The sequence below is a fragment of the Triticum urartu genome, chromosome 3A (genome assembly GCF_056163025.1).
Source record: "Triticum urartu cultivar PI428250 chromosome 3A, HENAU_Tu73, whole genome shotgun sequence".
Taxonomy (NCBI): domain Eukaryota; kingdom Viridiplantae; phylum Streptophyta; class Magnoliopsida; order Poales; family Poaceae; genus Triticum; species Triticum urartu.
The window spans coordinates 8,678,013-8,698,569 of record NC_141875.1 but is presented as its reverse complement, the minus strand read 5'-3'; the positions used below and the strand labels follow the sequence as shown (position 1 = coordinate 8,698,569).

The window sequence follows — 20,557 nt, the reverse complement described above, 5'->3', positions numbered from 1 at the left end:
TCTACCAAGCATCGAACATGTTTGCTTGATTGGAAGTAAGCTGTCAATATAAATTGAGATCTATTAATTATTCAACTGGTTCAAATAATCTCGTATCGAAGACATAAATATGGTTGAGAAACTCACATAATGGTAGAACTGGAGGCGTCTGCACATCGACCCAGATGTCTCTATTACCTTCAATATCATCTTCCGAACGAATATCAAAGGTGATAACCAAATCAGGCTCAAATGCATAAGCCTTGCATAGTGCTTGCCAAGTTTTGCATTCAAAATAGGTGTATGTGTCTGCATTGTATAATTTGACGTTGAAGGTATAACCATGCTCGGTCTTCAAGTAAACTCTTTTTACCTCCATAGTTTCGTTAGGACTGAAACCTATCTTATCCAAGACAAAAATTCTTGAATGGCAGGGGATATGCTAGTAGAATAGTGAAAAATTAAAATTAAAAGTTGAAGCAAATGAAGCATAAGTCATGCTTAATTACGAAAAAGACTTGTCGTTGTGACTTACTGTATCCACTTCGAAGTTCTCATCCAGCTTGATGCTGAAGCGTCTATCATCAACTAGAAAATTTCTGCCGCACAGGCCGCGCCGGTCTTCGCAGTATTCGCACATAATGAAATCGTGTTCGTCGTCAGACGACATTCCTATGTTCATAGGTGAAACATTAAACACTTATTAGTTCTATTAATTCAACTAATTCTGTTAATCAAACTAGTTCAACTAATTAATTGAACTAATTCAACTAAGCACCTACAAAAAATATACCTAATTAATTGAACTAATTCAACTAACTAGTTCAACTAATTAATTCAACTAATTCGACTAAACTAGTTCTATTAATTTTCTTACTAAAAATAAGGTAGCTAGTTCTATATAATAAAATGTTAATTAGATAATGAAATCTCATATAACTAAATTAAATATATATCTAACATATAATTTATATCTAATTCATCTAACATTTGACATTAATATCTAACATATGTTCATATATAGGTGAAACATTAAACACTTACTAGTTCTATTAATTCAACTAAATAAACTAATTCTATTAATTCAACTAAGCATTTACTAAAAATAAACTAGTTCTATTAATTTTTTACTAAAATAAAGTAGGTAGTTCTATATAGTAATATTTTGATTACATCATCAAATCTCATATACCTAAATTTTCTTACTAAAAATAAACTTGTTCTATTAATTTTCATATTAAAAATAAACTAGTTATATTAATTCAACTAGTTCAAATCTCATATATATACCTAATTAATATCTAGCTATACTAATTCAACTAGTTCAACTTGTTCTAATTCATGTAAAATATATTTGACATTAATATTTAACATATTTTCCATATAATTCATCTAACATTAACATTCTAACATTATTATCTATGTAATTTATCTAACACTAATCTAAACAATAGAAAATAGAAAATAAGTAAAAACAATGTGTGTGTGTGTGTGTGTGTCTGTGTGTGTATGTGTGTGTGTGTGTCTGTGTGTGTGTGTGTACGAGCGGGGGGGGGGGGGGCGGCGTACGGGCGGCGGTGGGCGACGACGGGGACGGGCGGCGGGCGAGAGGCGGCGGCGACGGGCGCGGCGGGGACGACGGCGGTGACGGCGACGAAGGGTGGCGGCGAGGACGGCGGTGACGGCGACGACGGGCGGCGGGCGCGGCGAAGAATTTGGATCGAGAAGAAGTAGTGGTGGTCGATGGAACTGATTTTTTTGTAAGTGCCATATATATAGGAGGGGTCTTTAGTACTGATTGGAGCCACCAACCGGTACTAAAGGCCAATTTTCGCCGGGCCAAGGGGTGGGAAACGGCCCCTTTAGTACCCGTTCGTGCCACGAACTGGTACTAAAGGCCCAATCATTAGTACCGGGTGGAGCCACCAACCGGTACTAATGGTTGTGCGCTGCCACCGGCGGTGCACAATGTTTAGTCCCACCTCACGGAGCGAAGGGCAGCCGCACTGGTTTATAAACCCAGCCGTGGCTGCTCCTTCGAGCTTCTCTATATAGCAGGCTTCTGGCCCTAACTAGGGCGCGCTGCCCTGTGAGTCTGCTGGCCCTTCTGGGCCTGCATTTGCACACCCTAGGTCTGGCAGGCCCACTGGGCAGTGCCCCAACAAAATTTTTATATAATTTTTTCTTTTCTACATTATTTATTTTCTTCTATTTATTTTTGAGTAATTTTTTATATAGTTTTGTTCTTTTCTGTATTATTTATTTTCTTTCTATTTATTTTTGAGTAATTTTTTGTATAGTTTTATTCTTTTCTGCTTTATTTATTTTCTTCTATTTATTTCTGAATAGTTTTTTTTTGTGACCCTCTCTACTCTGATACTCCGAAATGATAATACCATTGCAAGTTTCAACATTTTCAGAGTTCATTTTGTAATGATTTTCAATTTCACGGTCATTTAGCTCTCTAAACAATTAGGTAAATGACCGAACATGTTGGAAATGATGTCAAAACATGTTGGAAATTGATGACGTCGCTTTGAATATTGCATACTGAACATAAAAGAAGTCCGGAGTTCAAATAAGTTTAAAAAACATTGAAGTGCCCGTGTAACGGATGAGTTCTCGTCCGAAACCCTGATACTCCGAAAGAGTTTGTCTAGTTTGTACACGAAGTGCGTCCAGGTTTTGCCGTGACCCTCTCTAATCTTTCGCACATGCTATGCGGGTGAAATGATGATATCATGCCAAGTTTCAACATTTTCAGAATTCATTTTGTAGTGATTTTCAATTTCACGGTCATTTAGCTCTCTAAACAATTAGGTAAATGACCGAAAAACAACAAATGATGTCAGAACATGTTGGAAATTGATGACGTCGCTTTGAATGCTGCATACTGAACACAAAAGAAGTTCAGAGTTCAAATAAGTTTAAAAAACATTGAAGTGCCCGTGTAACAGATGAGTTCTCGTCCGAAACCCTGATACTCCAAAAGAGTTTGTCCAGTTTGTACACGAAGTGCGTCCAGTTTTTGCCGTGACCCTCTCTACTCTTTCACACATGCGATGCGGGTGAAATGATGATACCATGCCAAGTTTCAACATTTTCAGAATTCATTTTGTAGTGATTTTCAATTTCACGGTCATTTAGCTCTCTAAACAATTAGGTAAATGACCGAAAAACAACAAATGATGTCAGAACATGTTGGAAATTGATGACGTCAATTTGAATGCTACATACTGAACACAAAAGAAGTTCAGAGTTCAAATAAGTTTAAAAAACATTGAAGTGCCCGTGTAACAGATGAGTTCTCGTCCGAAACCCTGATACTCCGAAAGAGTTTGTCCAGTTTTGTACACGAAGTGCGTCCAGTTTTTGCCGTGACCCTCTCTACTCTTTCGCGCATGCTATGCGGGTGAAATGATGATACCATGCCAAGTTTCAACATTTTCAGAATTCATTTTGTAGTGATTTTCAATTTCACGGTCATTTAGCTCTCTAAACAATTAGGTAAATGACCGAAAAACAACAAATGATGTCAGAACATGTTGGAAATTGATGACGTCTCTTTGAATGCTGCATACTGAACACAAAAGAAGTCCGGAGTTCAAATAAGTTTAAAAAACATTGAAGTGCCCGTGTAACAGATGAGTTCTCGTCCGAAACCCTGATACTCCGAAAGAGTTTGTCCAGTTTGTACACGAAGTGCGTCCAGTATTTGCCGTGACCCTCTCTACTCTTTCGCACATGCTATGCGGGTGAAATAATTATACCATGCCAAGTTTCAACATTTTCACAATTCATTTTGTAGTGATTTTCAATTTCACGGTCATTTAGCTCTCTAAACAATTAGGTAAATGACCGAAAAACAACAAATGATGTCAGAACATGTTGGAAATTGATGACGTCACTTTGAATGCTGCATACTGAACACAAAAGAAGTCCGGAGTTCAAATAAGTTATTAAAAATAAAAAAGAGGTGCAATGTTGGTTAATTTGCTTAAGCCTTTCGGAATAGTGTAGACTGCACTGCACATAGCTCAGTGCTATCTATGCTATTCCGAAAGGCTTGAAGCTAATCAACGTGCAGGTGAGCATTGCGCCTCTTCGTCATTGTCTCTGCACTCACGGCTTATAAACCGCTCATACTGCCTCTCTCTTGGCGAGGTGGGACTAAAAATCAGCTTACTAAGAAACTCTAGTACCGGTTCATGGCATGAACCAGTACTAAAGGTCTTCGTGGGGGCCCCAGCCTGACCACAGCCGCACTGGCCACATTAGTACCGGTTTGTGGCATGAACCGGTACTAAAGGTTGCCCACGAGCCGGTACTAATGATGCCCGCCCGCCTAGCCATTGGAACCGGCACTAATGGTCACATTAGTGCCGGCTCAAATTCAAGCCGGCACTAATGTGCTTCACATTTGACCCTTTTTCTACTAGTGATTGATGCCACACAACAAACTCGATGGAAATGCAGCAATCATTACTTCACCTGGACAAAACAAAATGGTCAATCTGTTAGTAACCTGGTAATAGAACACAAATTCCAATTGTCAAACCTATGCAGTATACATGGTTTAACCATAGTGTGTGAACAGTACATATATGCAAACTCATAATGAGTTCAACAACATAAAGAAGATCTTTAAAAGAAAACCATATCCGTGGCAATATCTCCTAGGATTACTAACAATAACAAAGAAAATCTTTGAAATGCTTTGACACTGCAGTTTATTGGGTTGGGAGAGTTGAATGCCACATAGTTCAAAAAAGTAGATGAATTCTATTACTGATGAATAACAATGCGCACTACTCTTATACTGCCTTCAGCTTATCTATTTTGGAGCAGCCAAACCAAGGAGAATTCTAGAGATGGCCAGGTAGGCACACACTGCCAATATCAACACCAACACTATATTCAACGGAGCACCTCCACACCCGAGCTCAACGCGGCTCCATCGCTGACATGCAACTTTGTGGACCTCCAAGGTGACTCGTCAAAGGCGAAACCATTACCGTTGAATGAATCAGGCCGGGGCAACATCCGGACACGCCATCAAACTCCATATCTGGCAGCCCCACATGACTAAGGCATCAAATGAGGAAACCATACCTGCCATTGACGTACCACGAACCAGCACACGATCCATCATCTTACAGATGCCGTCAATAAAGACCACAATCTGCATCCGCTCCTGGACTACCTCCCAAGCTCCACGCTGGCGCTGGAGCAAACGCCGTCGCAACGGTGGAGTCCGAGGACACAGGTCCACCACGAGGATGCCGCCGCCGCCGCACCATCCTTACTTGAACAGTCCGGTTTCCAAATCCACCCCAAAAGCGGATCGCCTCGTTGGGAAAGGATATGAAGATTTATTAGTCGACGTCGCCATATAAAGGCGCTCTCTCGAAGCTGATGCTAAATGGTACGTACATACGTACGTATGGGTAAATTTTTTTGGAAGACCCGGCTTAAGCACTGGCTTCATTGATTTAGCAGAAAGCAGTCGGAAAACAAGGTGATCAAGTGATCAGGTGTGGAAAAAGAGATTACAACTGGCCCTCCCCTCACAATATATAGGGCTAATTTTTCCGCAAGTACGTACGTGTAGTAACTAACTAGAACCAGTGTGGATATTTGCATGGCACTGTGCGACCCAACATCCAATCTAAACCTACGTGTGGATGCAGGGCCAATGGACTATAAGGCGCTGTACCACCTGTTTTAGCAGTACAACCCAAGGGCGCTGTGTGGGGGAACATCATCTGGGGACACTTGGTCTCCACCGACCTCATCCACTGTGTGGCTTTGGAGCCCCCAATCTACCCCACCAGGTCCTTCGACATCAACAGGTTGGCCCTCTGAACAAATTTTCTTCACAAGTTGGCTCAGAGCTTGGGGGAGGGGGGCGATGCCCCCCCCCCCCAAACTATATATTGTAGGTCTTCCAATGCATCCCGCGAAATAAGTAACATTCCTAGACTAGGGCACATACTTAGTAAGTTCATTTTTGCAGATAATATATAAACACTGCCAACCACATTGATGCCACACAACAAACTCGATGGAAATGCAGCAACCATTACTTCACCTGGACAAAACAAAATGGTCAATCAGTTAGTAACCTGGTAATAGAAAACAAATTCCAATTGTCGAACCTATGCAGTATACATGGTTTAACCATAGTGTGTGAACAGTACATATATGCAAACTCATGATGAGTTCAACAACATAAAGAAGATCTTTAAAAGAAAACCATATCCATGGCAATATCTCCTAGGATTACTAACAATAGCAAAGAAAATCTTTGAAATGCTTTGACACTGCAGTTTATTGGGTTGGGAGAGTTGAATGTCACATAGTTCAAAAAAGTAGATGAATTCTATTACTGATGAATAACAATGCGCACTACTCTTATACTGCCCTCAGCTTATCTATTCTGGAGCAGCCAAATCAAGGAGAACTCTAGAGATGGCCAGGTAGGCACACACTGCCAATATCAACACCAACACTATATTCAACGGTTGGATATCATTTATAATTAAAAAAAGAGACATTTTGCCTCGGCACTGTCATCATTTTAATTGTTGCCAGTGTTGTACACATTTGTGAATTATTATATGCAAATGGAAAGGAATTTGGGGCTGACCGCTACCCACATTGGCAGCTGGAAATTCTTCATTATAAAAAACAAATAATCAAAATCAGAAAAATGATATTCAGACGATATTCTCACCGGCTGGACAAGGACACCCGATTGAGAGTTGTCCCACTAGAGCTATGCACTTTTAATGCTAAACTAAAAACAACGATAACCCGCTATTTCCCGCTATAACGCTAAATTTGGAGTCATTTTTCCCACTAAGCCGCTATACAATACCACCCTTCTGTATTATTTTTATTGTCATTTCTGGTATTTATGATACATTGATGCGATGCATGATCGTTAAACTAGGACACCCGATTAGTGCTTGGACTTTGATGTGCGAACATGTGTATATGTCAAGTATATGCGATACATCATATATAATGCCTTATTGTATACTTATTTTTTTAAGTTTTCATGATTTAAGGAAAACGCTAAATGGATCTTAGCTTTGCTATAGCTCAGTTGTAGCTTTTCATAGCTTCTAGCCGAGCCACCGCTAAATGGCATAGCCTGCTATTTAAAACATTGATCGAAGCAACATATGAACAAGGAGTACGGGCATACAAACTCATGATCAGCTCCGCAACATAATGTTGAGCTATATCATAACTATTTAAAACATTGATCGAAGCAACAGGTAAGAGCAATATAAAATTACTGGCTATGTAGGAAATTACAGTAAACCCTTCAGCCTTTTTCACACAAATTTTTTTGGGGATGAAGCTAAAGGAGGTGAATGATTTTTATAATACCAAAATGGGCCACTAATATATTGCTTTCAGCTTATAGATTGTGAAACAACAAAACGTAGGTAGAACTTTGTGCATTTCAACATGTGGATCATCTGCATATCATTTATGATCCAGCATGAGTTTTTATTACTAAGCGTGTCCACCATTTTAATTGTTTCTTTATGTAACTAGCATGTGCGAATCTCTAGAGCCGAATATACAGTAGTTTGAGGGTGCATGCTACCCAAACTATCCACCACATATCAGGAGAAAATCATCATTGTCCAAATCTCAAAAATTATATTCATGGGATCTTCTTACCCGTTAGCCTGTTTCAGCACATCAAACTAGACAATCACCCTACATCTTGTGCAATATTTCTGCTTCATTAGTTCCACCAGAAATAGTTGTGCCTAGAAGCATAAGAACTCCAACAATCAACAACAGCTCCACATGAAAGAAAAATGGATAAGAGAAGACAATATGATACAATTAGAAAGATGAGCTGACAAATATAACTTGGGCAAAACAATTCACTTATGCATCTTATTTCTGCAGATGTGTTATAAGTCACTCTTGATACTAGCAGTAGATAAAAGAACACATCTGTTGTAATGCAAGGAATATTCATACATGCAATACACTTAGCTACCTCTTAGTGGAGAATTTAGCTTGCCAACAAACATGACCAATGATGCCAACAAAGTTTGATATTTGATTTGGTATCTTCAAATAAAGAAGACAAACAATTTGAAATATAACAAATATCAAAATAGTACAGCTATAAATTTGTCCATCTAGCAAAGGTGCAATTGCTAACTAAGTTCTATCGCAGGAAATTGCTTACTATGTTCAAGCTGTATGTGTAACATTTAAGTCACAATTACCGTATGCGAGCAATCGTGTGGAAAACATAACAAGATATGGTTACTTCCTAAGATATAATGACCAAAGATGAGAAGTCACCTGGTGGGTAGAAACTCGTGAAAGGATAACAGCGATATGCAGAATGGGTCACATTTAGTTTCCTGGTTTGCATTGACTTGCGTTGAACCATATAGACACTGTCGTGGGTACCTAAAAAGATTACATCGGTAGCCTCATCATACCCCACCAATCGAATACATTCCCTCTTTCTCCCAGTTCGAGGAGGGATGTTAATAAGGTTACGCAATGGAACAATCTTGCACGACAACCATATGGCATCACCTCGATAATTAACCGTTCGCTGCCATAGTTGAAGGGTATTGTAAGACAACACGGCAATACCAACGGCGCCATCTTCTGCCTGGATGATCTGGAAATTGTCGGAATAATTCACACCAGGAGGCCCCTTTATCACGGTAAGGTTCTGCGTGTCCAAATCAAACTCAAGTATCTTGTCTCCCCAATTGTGTGAAGGCCAGTAAATGACATTACCAACAAGGGTGCTAGGACCAAAATAAAAACACTTATTATGTGAAGCCTCTGTAGAGATGAGACTGCTCCATGTGTTAGTCTCCGAGGAATAAACACGGGCGATGGGTGACCCATAAATAGATCTGTATTCTCTGTACATGGACACCAAAACCACCTTAAAGGGGCTCAAATGGCAGGCGCCATGTACGTGGCCCTGATCGCGGGCAGTGCAGAGCACCGCCCCGTTGAACCACTCCCTCTGTAACTCCAAAGGGACGGCCACGGGGCACTGCTTGCCGGTGATGGGGTCACACACAATGACCTCTCTCCACAAATGGTCTCCAATGAGAACAAGGCCGTGGCGGCACCCGAGCACATAGTTCTCAATGGGGAAGCGGAGCACGCTGTCATCGTCGTGGTGGCCGCCATATCGTACAAGGTCGAAGCGCACGGGATGGATACGGTCGGGAGGGTCCAGGACTGGAGTGAAGACGATGCCTTCGCGGTACTCGAAGAAGCCAAGGAGGGGCGGCTTCCGATGATGCTGATAGAACTGGCGGAGGAACCTGGGATCAGCGGCGAGGCGCCGCCACCGCTTACAAACGACGGAGGCACGCAGGAGGGAGGACGGCTTCGACGGGAGGCGGAGGAGTATCTCCCAGAGGAGATCGTCGTCTTCCAGCACGGCTAGCATGGAGCGGCTGCGGCGGTGGCGGGTCATGCCGGCGCCCTCACTCTCGGCCGATCGAAGACGCTTGGGGCAAACGTAAGGGTGGGTTTCTTTTGGGGCCGGATCCCTCGTGTCCTTCTTTTCTTTGTGTACTGGATTTGATCTCTTGTTGCAATCTGGTTTAAAAAAAATATCTCTTGTTGCTTTCGAAAACTAACTTGAACGTGGTAGGTAGACTCCTACTCGTAGCTTCCTTACATCGCGATTGCATCGAGGAACAAGCATTAGATGGATGATGAAAAATGACGGTTTAATTCAGTGGTAACTCTGCATCTCAAGCAAAGATGGTTAGGAAATTCAGAACCACTGTGTGGGGACCCACCCAATCGGAGCCCAGCCGCAGCTCACCAGAGAATCGCCACCTTAAGCTCACAACAATTTGTGGAATCGTCGCCTCTTGGCAAGAACTCGACAACAGTCCAGTGGTTATTGTAATTGAGTTGGGATTTCAGTCAAAGTCATGGCGTACTGATAAGCTATGTACTGTCCGGTATCTCTGGAAATTCAGTCAGTTTTCATGTGTTGTAGGCCTGCACAGTCCAGTGGCGCATATATATATGGACCAAACTAGTGGACAGTATATGTTCTTGCGGTTTTGAGTACGATTGTGGACTCGCTGCCGTCCAATCCCATATGTTTTCATCAGCAGGAAATATCTTAGTTTCCGTGAGAAGGACAAGTACTGTGGCTCACTACCAGAAAAACTTGTTTTGCCGACGGCCATATCTATGCCGACGGCCCCCGTCGGCATATGGGCATACCCCGACGGCCCAATAAAAGCCGTCGGCGTAGAAAGGCCGTCGGCGTATAACCATCTATGCCGACGGGGGCCGTCGGCATAGATAAGCCGTCGGCGTTTCTCCGAATATACCGACGGGGGCCGTCGGCATAGAGCAGGCCGTCGGCATATCGCGTGGGCCCGTCTACCCGGGCGGCGACGGCAGTTTGACGGCGTCACGCTACGCCGACGGGCTAACGGTGGCCGTCGGCATAGCTACGCCGACGTCATCGATCCGCCGCGCCGCCACGTCATCGATCCGCGTCGTTCGTCGGTCCCGTGGGGTGGCATTTCTATGCCGACGGCTAGGCCGTCGGCATAGGCCTGGCCCATGGTTTTTGCCGTAAGCGTAGATTTCTAATAATATTTTTATATTTTTTGTATTTTCTCTTTTTTTTATTTTTTTTCAATACTAATTTCATTAACTTAAATGTACAGAAAACATATATCGATTGCCCCCCACACGGGCCTTCTTCCGTCGTGTCACGGAGAGGTTAGACGGGACGGGCCGGGTACCTGTGGGGGGTAGCAATGCCGCCAGGTGTTGCGCTGGGCCCTCCTACGGTTGTGGAAACGTGGTGGAAGGCGCAGGCACGCGGCTCCGGGGTGTGGCCCCTCCCCCCTCACGGGCGTCGATGCCGCTGTGCCCCGGAGGGGGGAAACGGCCACGTCGGGTCGACGCAGAGGGAATCTTGGGGTGGGTTGTGCCGGGACTGTGTTGGTGGTGATGATACTTATATGCTTGTGATGTTTCTTATTGTTGTTTGTGAGATTCTTATATGCTTGGTGGTGATGATACTTATATGTTTATGCTTTGCGATGCTTCTTATGATGTGTGATGATGAATTTGTTGTGTGATGCTGCTGGGCCAGCTGTTATGTGATGCATATATTTGTTGTGTGATGCTGTATATATTCAAATGAATTGAGCTGAAACAAAACAGAAAAAAGAAAAAAAAACAGACAGAAACTATGCTGACGGCTAGGCCGTCGGCATAGAGCTGCCGTGAGCTCCTGGTGGCTGCCACGTGGCAGGTCTATGCCGACGGCCTAGCTGTCGGCATAGTTTCAAACTAAGCCGATGGCTAGGCCGTCGGCATAGGCCTGCTCCAGGAGCTCCCAGTGGCTGCCATGTGGCAGGTCTATGCCGACGGTCTAGCCGTCGACATAGTTTCAAACTAACCCGATAGCTAGGCCGTCGGCATAGACCCACCCCAGGGGTGACGCCTGCTCGCCACGTGGCACGTCTATGCCGACAGCCTAGCCGTCGGCTTAGTTTAAAACTATGCCGACGTCTATGCCGACGGCCTAGCCGTCGGCTTAGTTTGCCACGTGTCGAGCACGCGTTGGTCAACACTTGATGGCGGCCGCCGTTAGGCGATAACGTTGCCGACGGCCAGGGCCGTCGGCATAGATGTACGGACACCATCGGGATAGGTCCTATGCCGACGGCCTTCCTGGCTATGCCGACGGATATGTTGCCGACGGCCCTATGCCGACGGGGGCCGTCGGCATAGGCCTGTCCCGACGGCCATTCAGGGCTATGCCGACGGCCCTGGCCGTCGGCATAGGGTGCGATTCCGGTAGTGGCTCATATAAACCACTACAAATAACATGTTGCTCGCGACCAGATTTCTGCAGCATTATTGTTTTAGTCGAGTAAACACCAAAAGCAAAACCACACAAGGGAAAAGTTATGCAGGCCACAGTTCTCTTCCTCTGCAACAATAAACATGTGGAATTTTTCCGATCCAGCATTTGATGCTTTTTGGAAAATCTAGAGCAACTTCCTGGAATACAGTTAGTTCAGACCAAATAACATTCTTTCTCTCCCTCGTCAGGTACTGTGCAGCAGTTATCCCATTAATTTCCTGCTAATCATCTCAGGGCAAATGAAAAAGCAAAACGGAGCACGCGTGGAAGATGACCACATTACATCTGACAGAGATGGCATGCTTTTCAAACCAAAGCTGAGGAGCACACTCAGAACATACACACCTTTTGGCGATACTTGGGGCGGAAATTGTCATGGCCAGAAAGATATGAGCTCCCAAGCGCAAGCGCATACATGAGCAATAGATAAAAAACCAACTTGCATTAATACTAGGGTATTCAAAAGCATCTTGCTACATTAGAAACATAACTAGACCAAGGCATATATGCATTCACTAAGTTTCTTCAGATAACATCTTTTTAACGCTGCAAACCACACTGATGCCTTTCTTCCTCTTGAGAGCACAAAAAACTGCACCATCCCTTTCTTCCTCTTGAGAGCACAAAAGTATTAACTTGCAAGTAACCCAATACAGATAAAGATAATATCTAACAGAAGCACCTGTGTACAGACTACAAAGTACAAACTGATGATCAGTTTAACATTACAAAATCATTAATCTGCAAATAACCTGGTGGGAAGAAACGCATGAATGGGTAACAATAATTTGGAGAATGGGTCACATTTAGTTTCTTGGTTTGCATTGACTTGAGTTGAACCATATAGACACCACTGCTCATACCTAAAAAGATTACATTGGTATCCTCATCATACCCACTAATCCAAGCCATTCCTTGTTTCTCCCAGTTCGAGGAGGGATGCTAAGAAGGTTACCCAATGCAACGGTCTTGTGTGACAACCATTTGGCAATTCCCTGATGATTGACCTTCCTCTGCCACAATTGAAGGGTATAGTAAGACAACACGGCGAGACCAACGGTGCCATCCTCTGCCTGGATGATTTATAAGTTGTTAGAAGCATACATACCAGGAGGCCCCTTGTGTTGGAATTTTGATCTCAGGTCAAAACTGACCGAGAGAAAAAAAGGGGAGTTAGTTCCCTTCATCTGTGCTATGATTGGAGGCATGAAATAACAACTTCTGGTTTCGGTCCCGGTTCCCTAGCCCTTGGTATATAAAGAGAGAGCCCCTTATTGTGGGAAGTGTGGATTTTTTACACGATAGTAAGAAACTCTCTAACCGCCAATCCTAAAGAAGGGCAAAGGGACTCGAAGGCCGTCTACCACCGCTGGCCACCTCCAGAGTAGTGGCGGCGGCACCCTGTACGTCTACACCAACCAGCTGCTGTGTTACCCATCTGCTGCCTTTCTTCTCCAGCAATCTCCTCGCTGTTGGAGACGCTAATTAAGGTGGAGACGTGGAGCCTTGGGCTACACAAGGGGTGCACAAGCAGGCAGCAAGTTTCTCTCGGTACTCGGTAAGAAATCGCAAGAACTCCTCTCTGTTAATCTGTTTTAGGTGGTCTAATACTAGGCTCAAGATCCTATTCGTGTCATGTCTAAAGTATATTTCTAACAATGGTATCAGAGCCAGGTTCCGATCCCTGCTGATTTTCTGTTTATCATGGTTAAGTCATAATGATTTCAGATTAAGATCGATGGTTAATGCCTATAGATTAATGCCCTCTGTTAAGTCAATGATATATGTTCAGGTTAATTGGTTTTGGTCAAGGCCTAATTGCTATGGGTTAATGCTAATTAGACAGAAGGTTCAATCTATTCTCTCAGATTAATTGAGCAAAGCTTCCGCATCAAGTTCATGATACAATTAGCACGTTACAATCCCAGGTTTTAGCAATTAGAAGGAGGTGATTTGGCAAAATAATGAAAACCCCCAAATTTTGTTCTCCAAAATCACCAAATCCAAACCATAGAGGAGGAATCCGCAAATCCCCAGCCCCGACGAAAGAAATTAAAGGAAAGAGGGGCTGGGCCTTATGTTGATGATGCCGGCCTGCGGGTCCGCACGGCCGCCGCCGTGCGAGTACGCCATGGGCGGGACACCGCCGTCCCTCGAGACGACGCACAAAAGCACCCGTCGGCGCCTCCCTTATGGACGCACGCTGCATGGCAGTCGCCACGCACGTTGCCGTTGCCTCCTGATGTCGCGGCCGTCGGCGCGCGCCTCCCCGCCTCGCCGTCCAGCGCGTTGTGCGCATCGCTGGCGGGGATTGGCTCACAATCTCGCCATGTGCTAGACACGGCGAGCGCCTTTCGGCAAAGGAGCGCGTGGCCTTGAGGCCAGGCACGCTGCTCCGACGAACGGAGCTGCTGCACCGCCATGGCCGGCATGCCTGTGGTCACCGCGGGGATAGTTTTTCCTGTGGGAGCCGTGGAAATCGGCGAGAGAGAGAGGGGAAATGAGGCTAGGGTTTGACCCATTGCCGTTTTTTGTTCCGCCTCGGGCTAATCTGGCCCGTCGATTGAACCGGACGGTCGAGATCGATGCGGGGCTCAGGGCGGCCACGGGCGCTTAACGGGCCAAATGTGCCAGTGGGCTACAGCCCAAACTGTTTTAACAAAAAAAAACGTTCTTTTACTGATTTTCTCTGCTGGCCCGAACTTTTAATGAGCAGTATGGGTCGAAATTGACGTTATGTGCATTTTCCTTTTATTCAGTGCATTTTTCAATTATGCTTATCCTCAAAATGTTTTTTTGCATTGTTATAAAATGAAAGCAGCCAGAAAGTCACGCTATAATGTTCTAATTTTCTGAGTGAGAAAATTTATATGCCCCAAATCATGTGAAATAATGTTAACAATGATATAGTTTTATTAGTGGGAAACCGTGGGTTATTATGGGCCGAATTATATGCTTTAGGCATTTTTCTTTGTTGGTGCATTTTTTAGTAATGTTATTGTCATGTTTATGCACCAAAAAAATGTTTTACTTGAATGAAGGTATGTTAAAAATCACGTTTAAGTTTCCTAGTAGGAAATTTTATGTGTATTTTTTTAATGTGATGGTCATGTGATATCGTTTATGTTTTTTGGGTAATTGTCACTTTTTGTGCCATTTTAGTGATGGAATTGTAGTGGCATAAAATGATGTGTATTGTGAGCAATTTCCCATGATTCACTGTAAATTTTCTGGATATTTTATTTGGAAATCTATATTGATGCACCCTTATGACATTTCATAATGGTCTGATTGGTACTAATGGCCTAAGGCCACCTCACGAAAAATGTTAATGGTCGTGTGGTGTGGTTTTCCGCGCTACACTATGCATTTATAATGTTGGGCTAGTGTGCTCGTTGGCAAATACTAAAGATTATGCCGGTTCATTTTCTATTGTATAATTAAAATATGCAATATTGAAAATAAGCATGATGGGCCAAAATGGTGTTGATAAAATTATGGTTGATTTCTAAACAAAGAAGTTTTGTTTAAAGTTTTTTATGTGATATGAAGTATCATATTCATTATATGACATTATTAAGAAATCTATCCAAAGTACATGCTGCCATTTATTTGACCGTTATAATTTACCAAATACTATATATTATTTGGTGAATCCTTATGTATGTCCAAATTTTATAATTTGGAAAATCTTATGATACCCTGACAATAGTGTTAATGTCTTTTTCACTCTGAATGTCAATTTTAATATTTAATCTCTCACAATGACATTTATACTTTTGCGTTAATTCCAATGTCATTTTCATTTATGTCATTGAGAATTTTAATTATAATTTTGACAGTTATGTTTAATGTTACTTTATTGTCCATCAAGTGTCAATAATTGTATGTTCATGATGTCTACAACTTGTTATGAATCCTTGTGTCCTATGACACAATGGATTGCACTATGTTGTTGCTTTATGTTAATGATGGTTATTAATTTAGACAATGTTTATTGCTGGTCATTATGTGATTTATGTTTCTCTAGTCAAAATGGAACTAACGAGAAATTTTGATTAGAGATTTGATGAGGGAATGTCCTAATGGCACATGACAATATACTGACCAACGTTGATTATTTTTCATGTGTCATGTATGAAGAAATAAGGTTATTTTTCCGTTTTCTGCCCAACGGTGATACGGATTAGAATGACAATTAAGTACGTTTTTTAATTCATATCATTGCATGGTTAATTAATTTGCATGATGTTTTATTATGATGTTCATATAGTTACCTCCTTTTTTCCAGCAATGAACAATGATAATGATGCAAAACTTTGATTTTTCAATAGACAACCTTATGTTGATGACTTTCCCACGTGGAGAGTGGAGATCATTTTCTCATCTAAGGAATCTCTCAACGTCTATGCCGCTAATGCTAAAGGATGTAAATCATGATGTTAAGGCGGGCATTAGGAGTGGTCTCAAAATGCATGTGCTATCATGCACATTACTAATGCAATGGGGTTTAAAGTGAAAAGTATTGGATTTATTCCACTAGGATTTGGAGATACTTAATTCTTCATCTAATTGATGATGTTTGTTCTTGCTCCCAGTTACTGGAGAAACATATTTCTAGTTTCTCGAATAGATGACATGATTTTCCGTGTTATTATGTCAACTCCAATTATGTAATGTTAGTTTCGCCCTAGGGTGAGACAAGTTATGTTTTTCGTCTGAATGGATCATTTGTAAAGATTATGTGTTATGTTACAATTAAAGATGTAAGAGAAGTGTAAATAATGAGACCTCATCGAAATTGTGGTTTTAGACCACATTTCGAGGGGGAGAATGGAAGTCTCGTTTAATATGAGATATCACGTTCACTTCTCCTACTTAGATCAAAATATGTATGTTAATTCTCCAATTAAAGATAGAACCAACGAGAAGTCTTGGTTGGATAATGTATGAAAATCATATACTAATGTCAATTATCTAATTAAGACGCAACAAGTCTTATTTAAAAGAATGGATAAAAATTACTCCTTTTATTAGGTTAATGTGTACTTAATCCCTTATGAGCATTATGAAGCACACATGAATGCTAAAGTGAACCTTGCTAGTCTAGCGACCATCATGATGTAACATGTTGATTATATATATGACCAACGTCATTTATAATCGTATGTCGCACTTCACTCAAATGGCAAGTTTGTCAGTATCACATGGCTCGTGGTTATATTTTTGACTATCGTCATTTATAATCATTTGTCACAATTCATTAGGTTCTTTTCCATCTTCAGCCCAACGGTGTTGTGGTTTAGAACTTAAATGATTATTATCAAGATATTGGATATGTTTTCCATTTTTCAAATAAAGTGATCATCAGGGAACTGGAGCGTATGAACATGAATCTTAAGGATAACTCCAGTAGATCTTTGTTCATACGCATCAGGTAAGTTGAGAAGAACTACATATTGCAATACTCAATGTTGAGACTTAACAATTTCCTTGTGATTCATAATGTGTGTGAATGATCATTTTAGAGGCTTGTGTGATAATGAGCTCTAATGATGTATGGAACTCAATAGAGTTTCCTCAATGAGTTGTTTTGACGCTTGTGTTATTATTATAACATACTCTTGTGTTAGCTAAGTTAAGAATGTATGTATGACTTAAGCGTAAGGTTTTGTCAAATAGGTGAAGTTAACACAAGGTATGTTGCCCCAAGAAATTCAATTATGAAATAAGAAGAGCGTCGGGACACTCATACCATAAAACCAGGGGGAGTAAGTATACTACCTTGAGAAGATGGAATATTTTTGGCGGTCCAAGCATTTTCTACCTTCTATTTATGACATAAAGAATCTTGGTCATGCCCTATACTTTGTTTGTATCGAGTTTCGCCAAGATGTAGGTCCAAAAGGGGTATAAGTTTTATTGTGATGACATACATCGATAGAGTACGAAAGAAAAATATTATGTGGTAGTACTCTTATCGCACCTGCTACTAAAGTCAACGGCAATAAAGATGGACATTTTAGTGTCCAAGGGACCATTATGAACTATCAGATAATGTCGGTTCCTTATGCTTCAGTTGTCAGAAGCAATATGTGTATTCAAGTATGAACATGCCCTTGTTTTGTGATCGGGATAATTGACAAATATACAAGTAAGTCCAGAAATGGACCACTAGAAAAGCCGAGAAATGTCTTGCAGATATGCAAGAGAATAAAGTTTACATGCTCACTAATAAGGTCTAATAACTTCAATATCCTGGCATATTCAAACATTGTTTCTGCGAGATGTGTGGATCTTAAAGTTTCCACGCTATGTTACATCCTCACTCTCGCACATGGAGCTATATCGTGGAAAAGCTCTATAATGACACTGATGTCATTAGAAATAATGCACTTACTTATGTGGCATGCCAATAGGCTATTGGGCAGGTTGTATGTCAAGAAGTTTTATTCCCGAGTTAAGAGTGGTAGACAGCATCTCTAAGCCACTTACTGCGATTATGAGCACGCAGTTCTCTATGCGAGTAACAACAAGTCAATTATTGCCAAAACCATTGACATAATGTCTCCGTTGTGAAAGATAGAGTCCAGGATCAAACCTATGGTGTTTGATTTATATAGTTTTGGGGTATCGCTTACTAAAGGCTTACCACCCATTTTATGATGATATCTTGCCGGCATGGGTTCATAAAGCCTTTTGATCCTGGAAATTAGGACCATCATATAAACCAACTCCCATAAAGTATTATGTTTCCATCTCGAGATAGAATGATGTACTATGGGTACTGAGGTTCAGTGATATCTCATTGGTCATTGTAACACATTACTTTGGTATGTTATTTCTATTAAGAGTGGGCTTATGATGTTTTTTGACCTTACGATCAAGGGGGAGAATGTTGGAATTTTGATCTCAGGTCAAAACTGGCCGAGAGAAAAAAGGGGAGTTAGTTCCCTTCATCTGTGCTATGATCGGAGGCACGAAATAACAACTTCTGGTTTCGGTCCCGGTTCCCTAGCCCTTGGTATATAAAGAGAGAGCCCCTTATTGTGGGAAGTGTGGATTTTTTACACGGTAGTAAGAAACTCTCTAACCACCGATCCTAAAGAAGGGCAAACGGACTCGAAAGTCGTCTACCACCGCCGGCCACCTCCAGAGCAGTGCCGGCGGCACCCTGTACGTCTACACCAACCAGCTGCTGCGTTACCCATCTGCTGCCTTTCTTCTCCAGCAATCTCCTCGCTGTTGGAGACGCTAATTAAGGTGGAGACGTGGAGCCATGGGCTACACAAGGGGTGCACAAGCAGGCAGCAAGTTTCTCTCGGTACTCAGTAAGAAATCGCAAGAACTCCTCTCTGTTAATCTGTTTTAGGTGGTCTAATACTAGGTTCAAGATCCTATTCATGTCATGTCTAAAGTATATTTCTAACACCTTGATCACGCTAAGGTTCTGTGTGTCCAAATCAAACTCAAGTATGTTGTCTCCCCAATTATGTAAAGACCAGTATAAAGGACATTGCCAACAAGGGTGCTAGGACCAATATGAGAACACTTATTATGTGAAGCCTCGGTAGAGATGAGACCCCTCCATGTGTTAGTCTCCGAGGAGTAAACGCGGGCGATGGGTTGTCCATAATTATCTGTGTATTCTCTGTACATGGACACCAAGACTACCTTAAAGGGGGAGGGGCTCGAATGGCATGCGTCGTGCACGTGGCCCTTATCGCGGTCGACACAGAGCACCGCCCCGTTGAAGCACTCACCACGGAACTCGAAAGGGGCGGCCACGGGGCACTGCTCGCTGGTTATGGGGTCACACACAACGAATCTTCTCCACAAATAGTCCCCAACAAGGACAAGGCCGTGACGGCACCCGAGCAGAATGTTCTCAATGGGGAAGCGGAGCAGGCTGTCATCATCGTCGTGATGGCCGTCATATCGTACAAGGTCGAAGCTCGTTGGAGGGATACGGTCAGGACTCAGGAGGGTCCAGAACCGGAGTGAACACGATGCCTTCGCGGTACTCGAAGTAGCCAAGGAGGGGCGGCTTTCGGTGGTGCATGTAGAACCGGCAGAGGAACCTGCGATCGGTGGTGAGGCGCCGCCACCGTTTACAGACCGTGGAGGCACGCGGGAGGGAGGACGGCTGCGGCGGGAGGTGGAGGAGTATCTCCCAAAGGAGATCATCGTCTTCCAGCACGGCCAGCACGGAGGGGCCGCGGCGGTGGCGGGTCATGTCGGCGCCCTCGCAAGAGTGGGTTTCTTTGGGGGGCCGATCCTTGGTGTCCTTTCTTTTCTTTGTCTAGGTCGATTTGATCTTTTGTTTTTTTCTTTTCAAGGGATTTGATATCTTGTTGCAGAGTCGGAAACAAACTTTTTTTTTTGCCGTGTCGGAAACTAACTTGAACGTGGTAGACTCCTACTCGTAGCTTCCTTCCTCTACTTATACTCGGAAACTAAATTTGCAGGGGAGTAGTATATACGTATACTTTACAAAGTTGAGTCATCTATTTTGAAACGAAGGGAGTACGTCGGAACATCGCGAGCTATATACTATATTTGCTCGATCGGAGACCCGCCCTGTTCGATTGAAATTCAGAACCACTGTGTGGGGACCCGCCCAACCGCAGCTCCATCGCC

General features: G+C 42.6%; 1 protein-coding gene and 1 pseudogene across 1 annotated transcript; both read right to left on the bottom strand.

Annotated features, from left to right (window-relative positions):
• Positions 1 to 7,719: 7,719 nt before the first annotated feature.
• LOC147977712 (uncharacterized) lies at positions 7,720 to 9,478 on the bottom strand. Its single transcript, XM_087516423.1, has 2 exons — positions 8,326 to 9,478; positions 7,720 to 7,772 (listed from the first exon to the last, which is right to left on the bottom strand). Exons 1-2 carry the CDS (start codon positions 9,476 to 9,478, stop codon positions 7,720 to 7,722), a joined length of 1,206 nt encoding a protein of 401 aa, XP_087372549.1.
• A 9,876-nt stretch (positions 9,479 to 19,354) lies between these two features.
• Positions 19,355 to 20,153, bottom strand: LOC147977711 (F-box/kelch-repeat protein At3g61590-like; annotated as a pseudogene).
• Positions 20,154 to 20,557: the final 404 nt, after the last annotated feature.

What these genes read in the sequence shown, in the direction of transcription:
- LOC147977712 (XM_087516423.1), bottom strand. Translation starts at nt 9,478, where the DNA reads ATGACCCGCCACCGCCGCAGCCGCTCCATGCTAGCCGTGCTGGAAGAC. An exon ending in CACGAGTTTCTACCCACCAG is followed by an intron (nt 7,773 to 8,325) that starts GTGACTTCTCAT and finishes TTATGCTTCTAG; the next exon opens with GCACAACTATTTCTGGTGGA.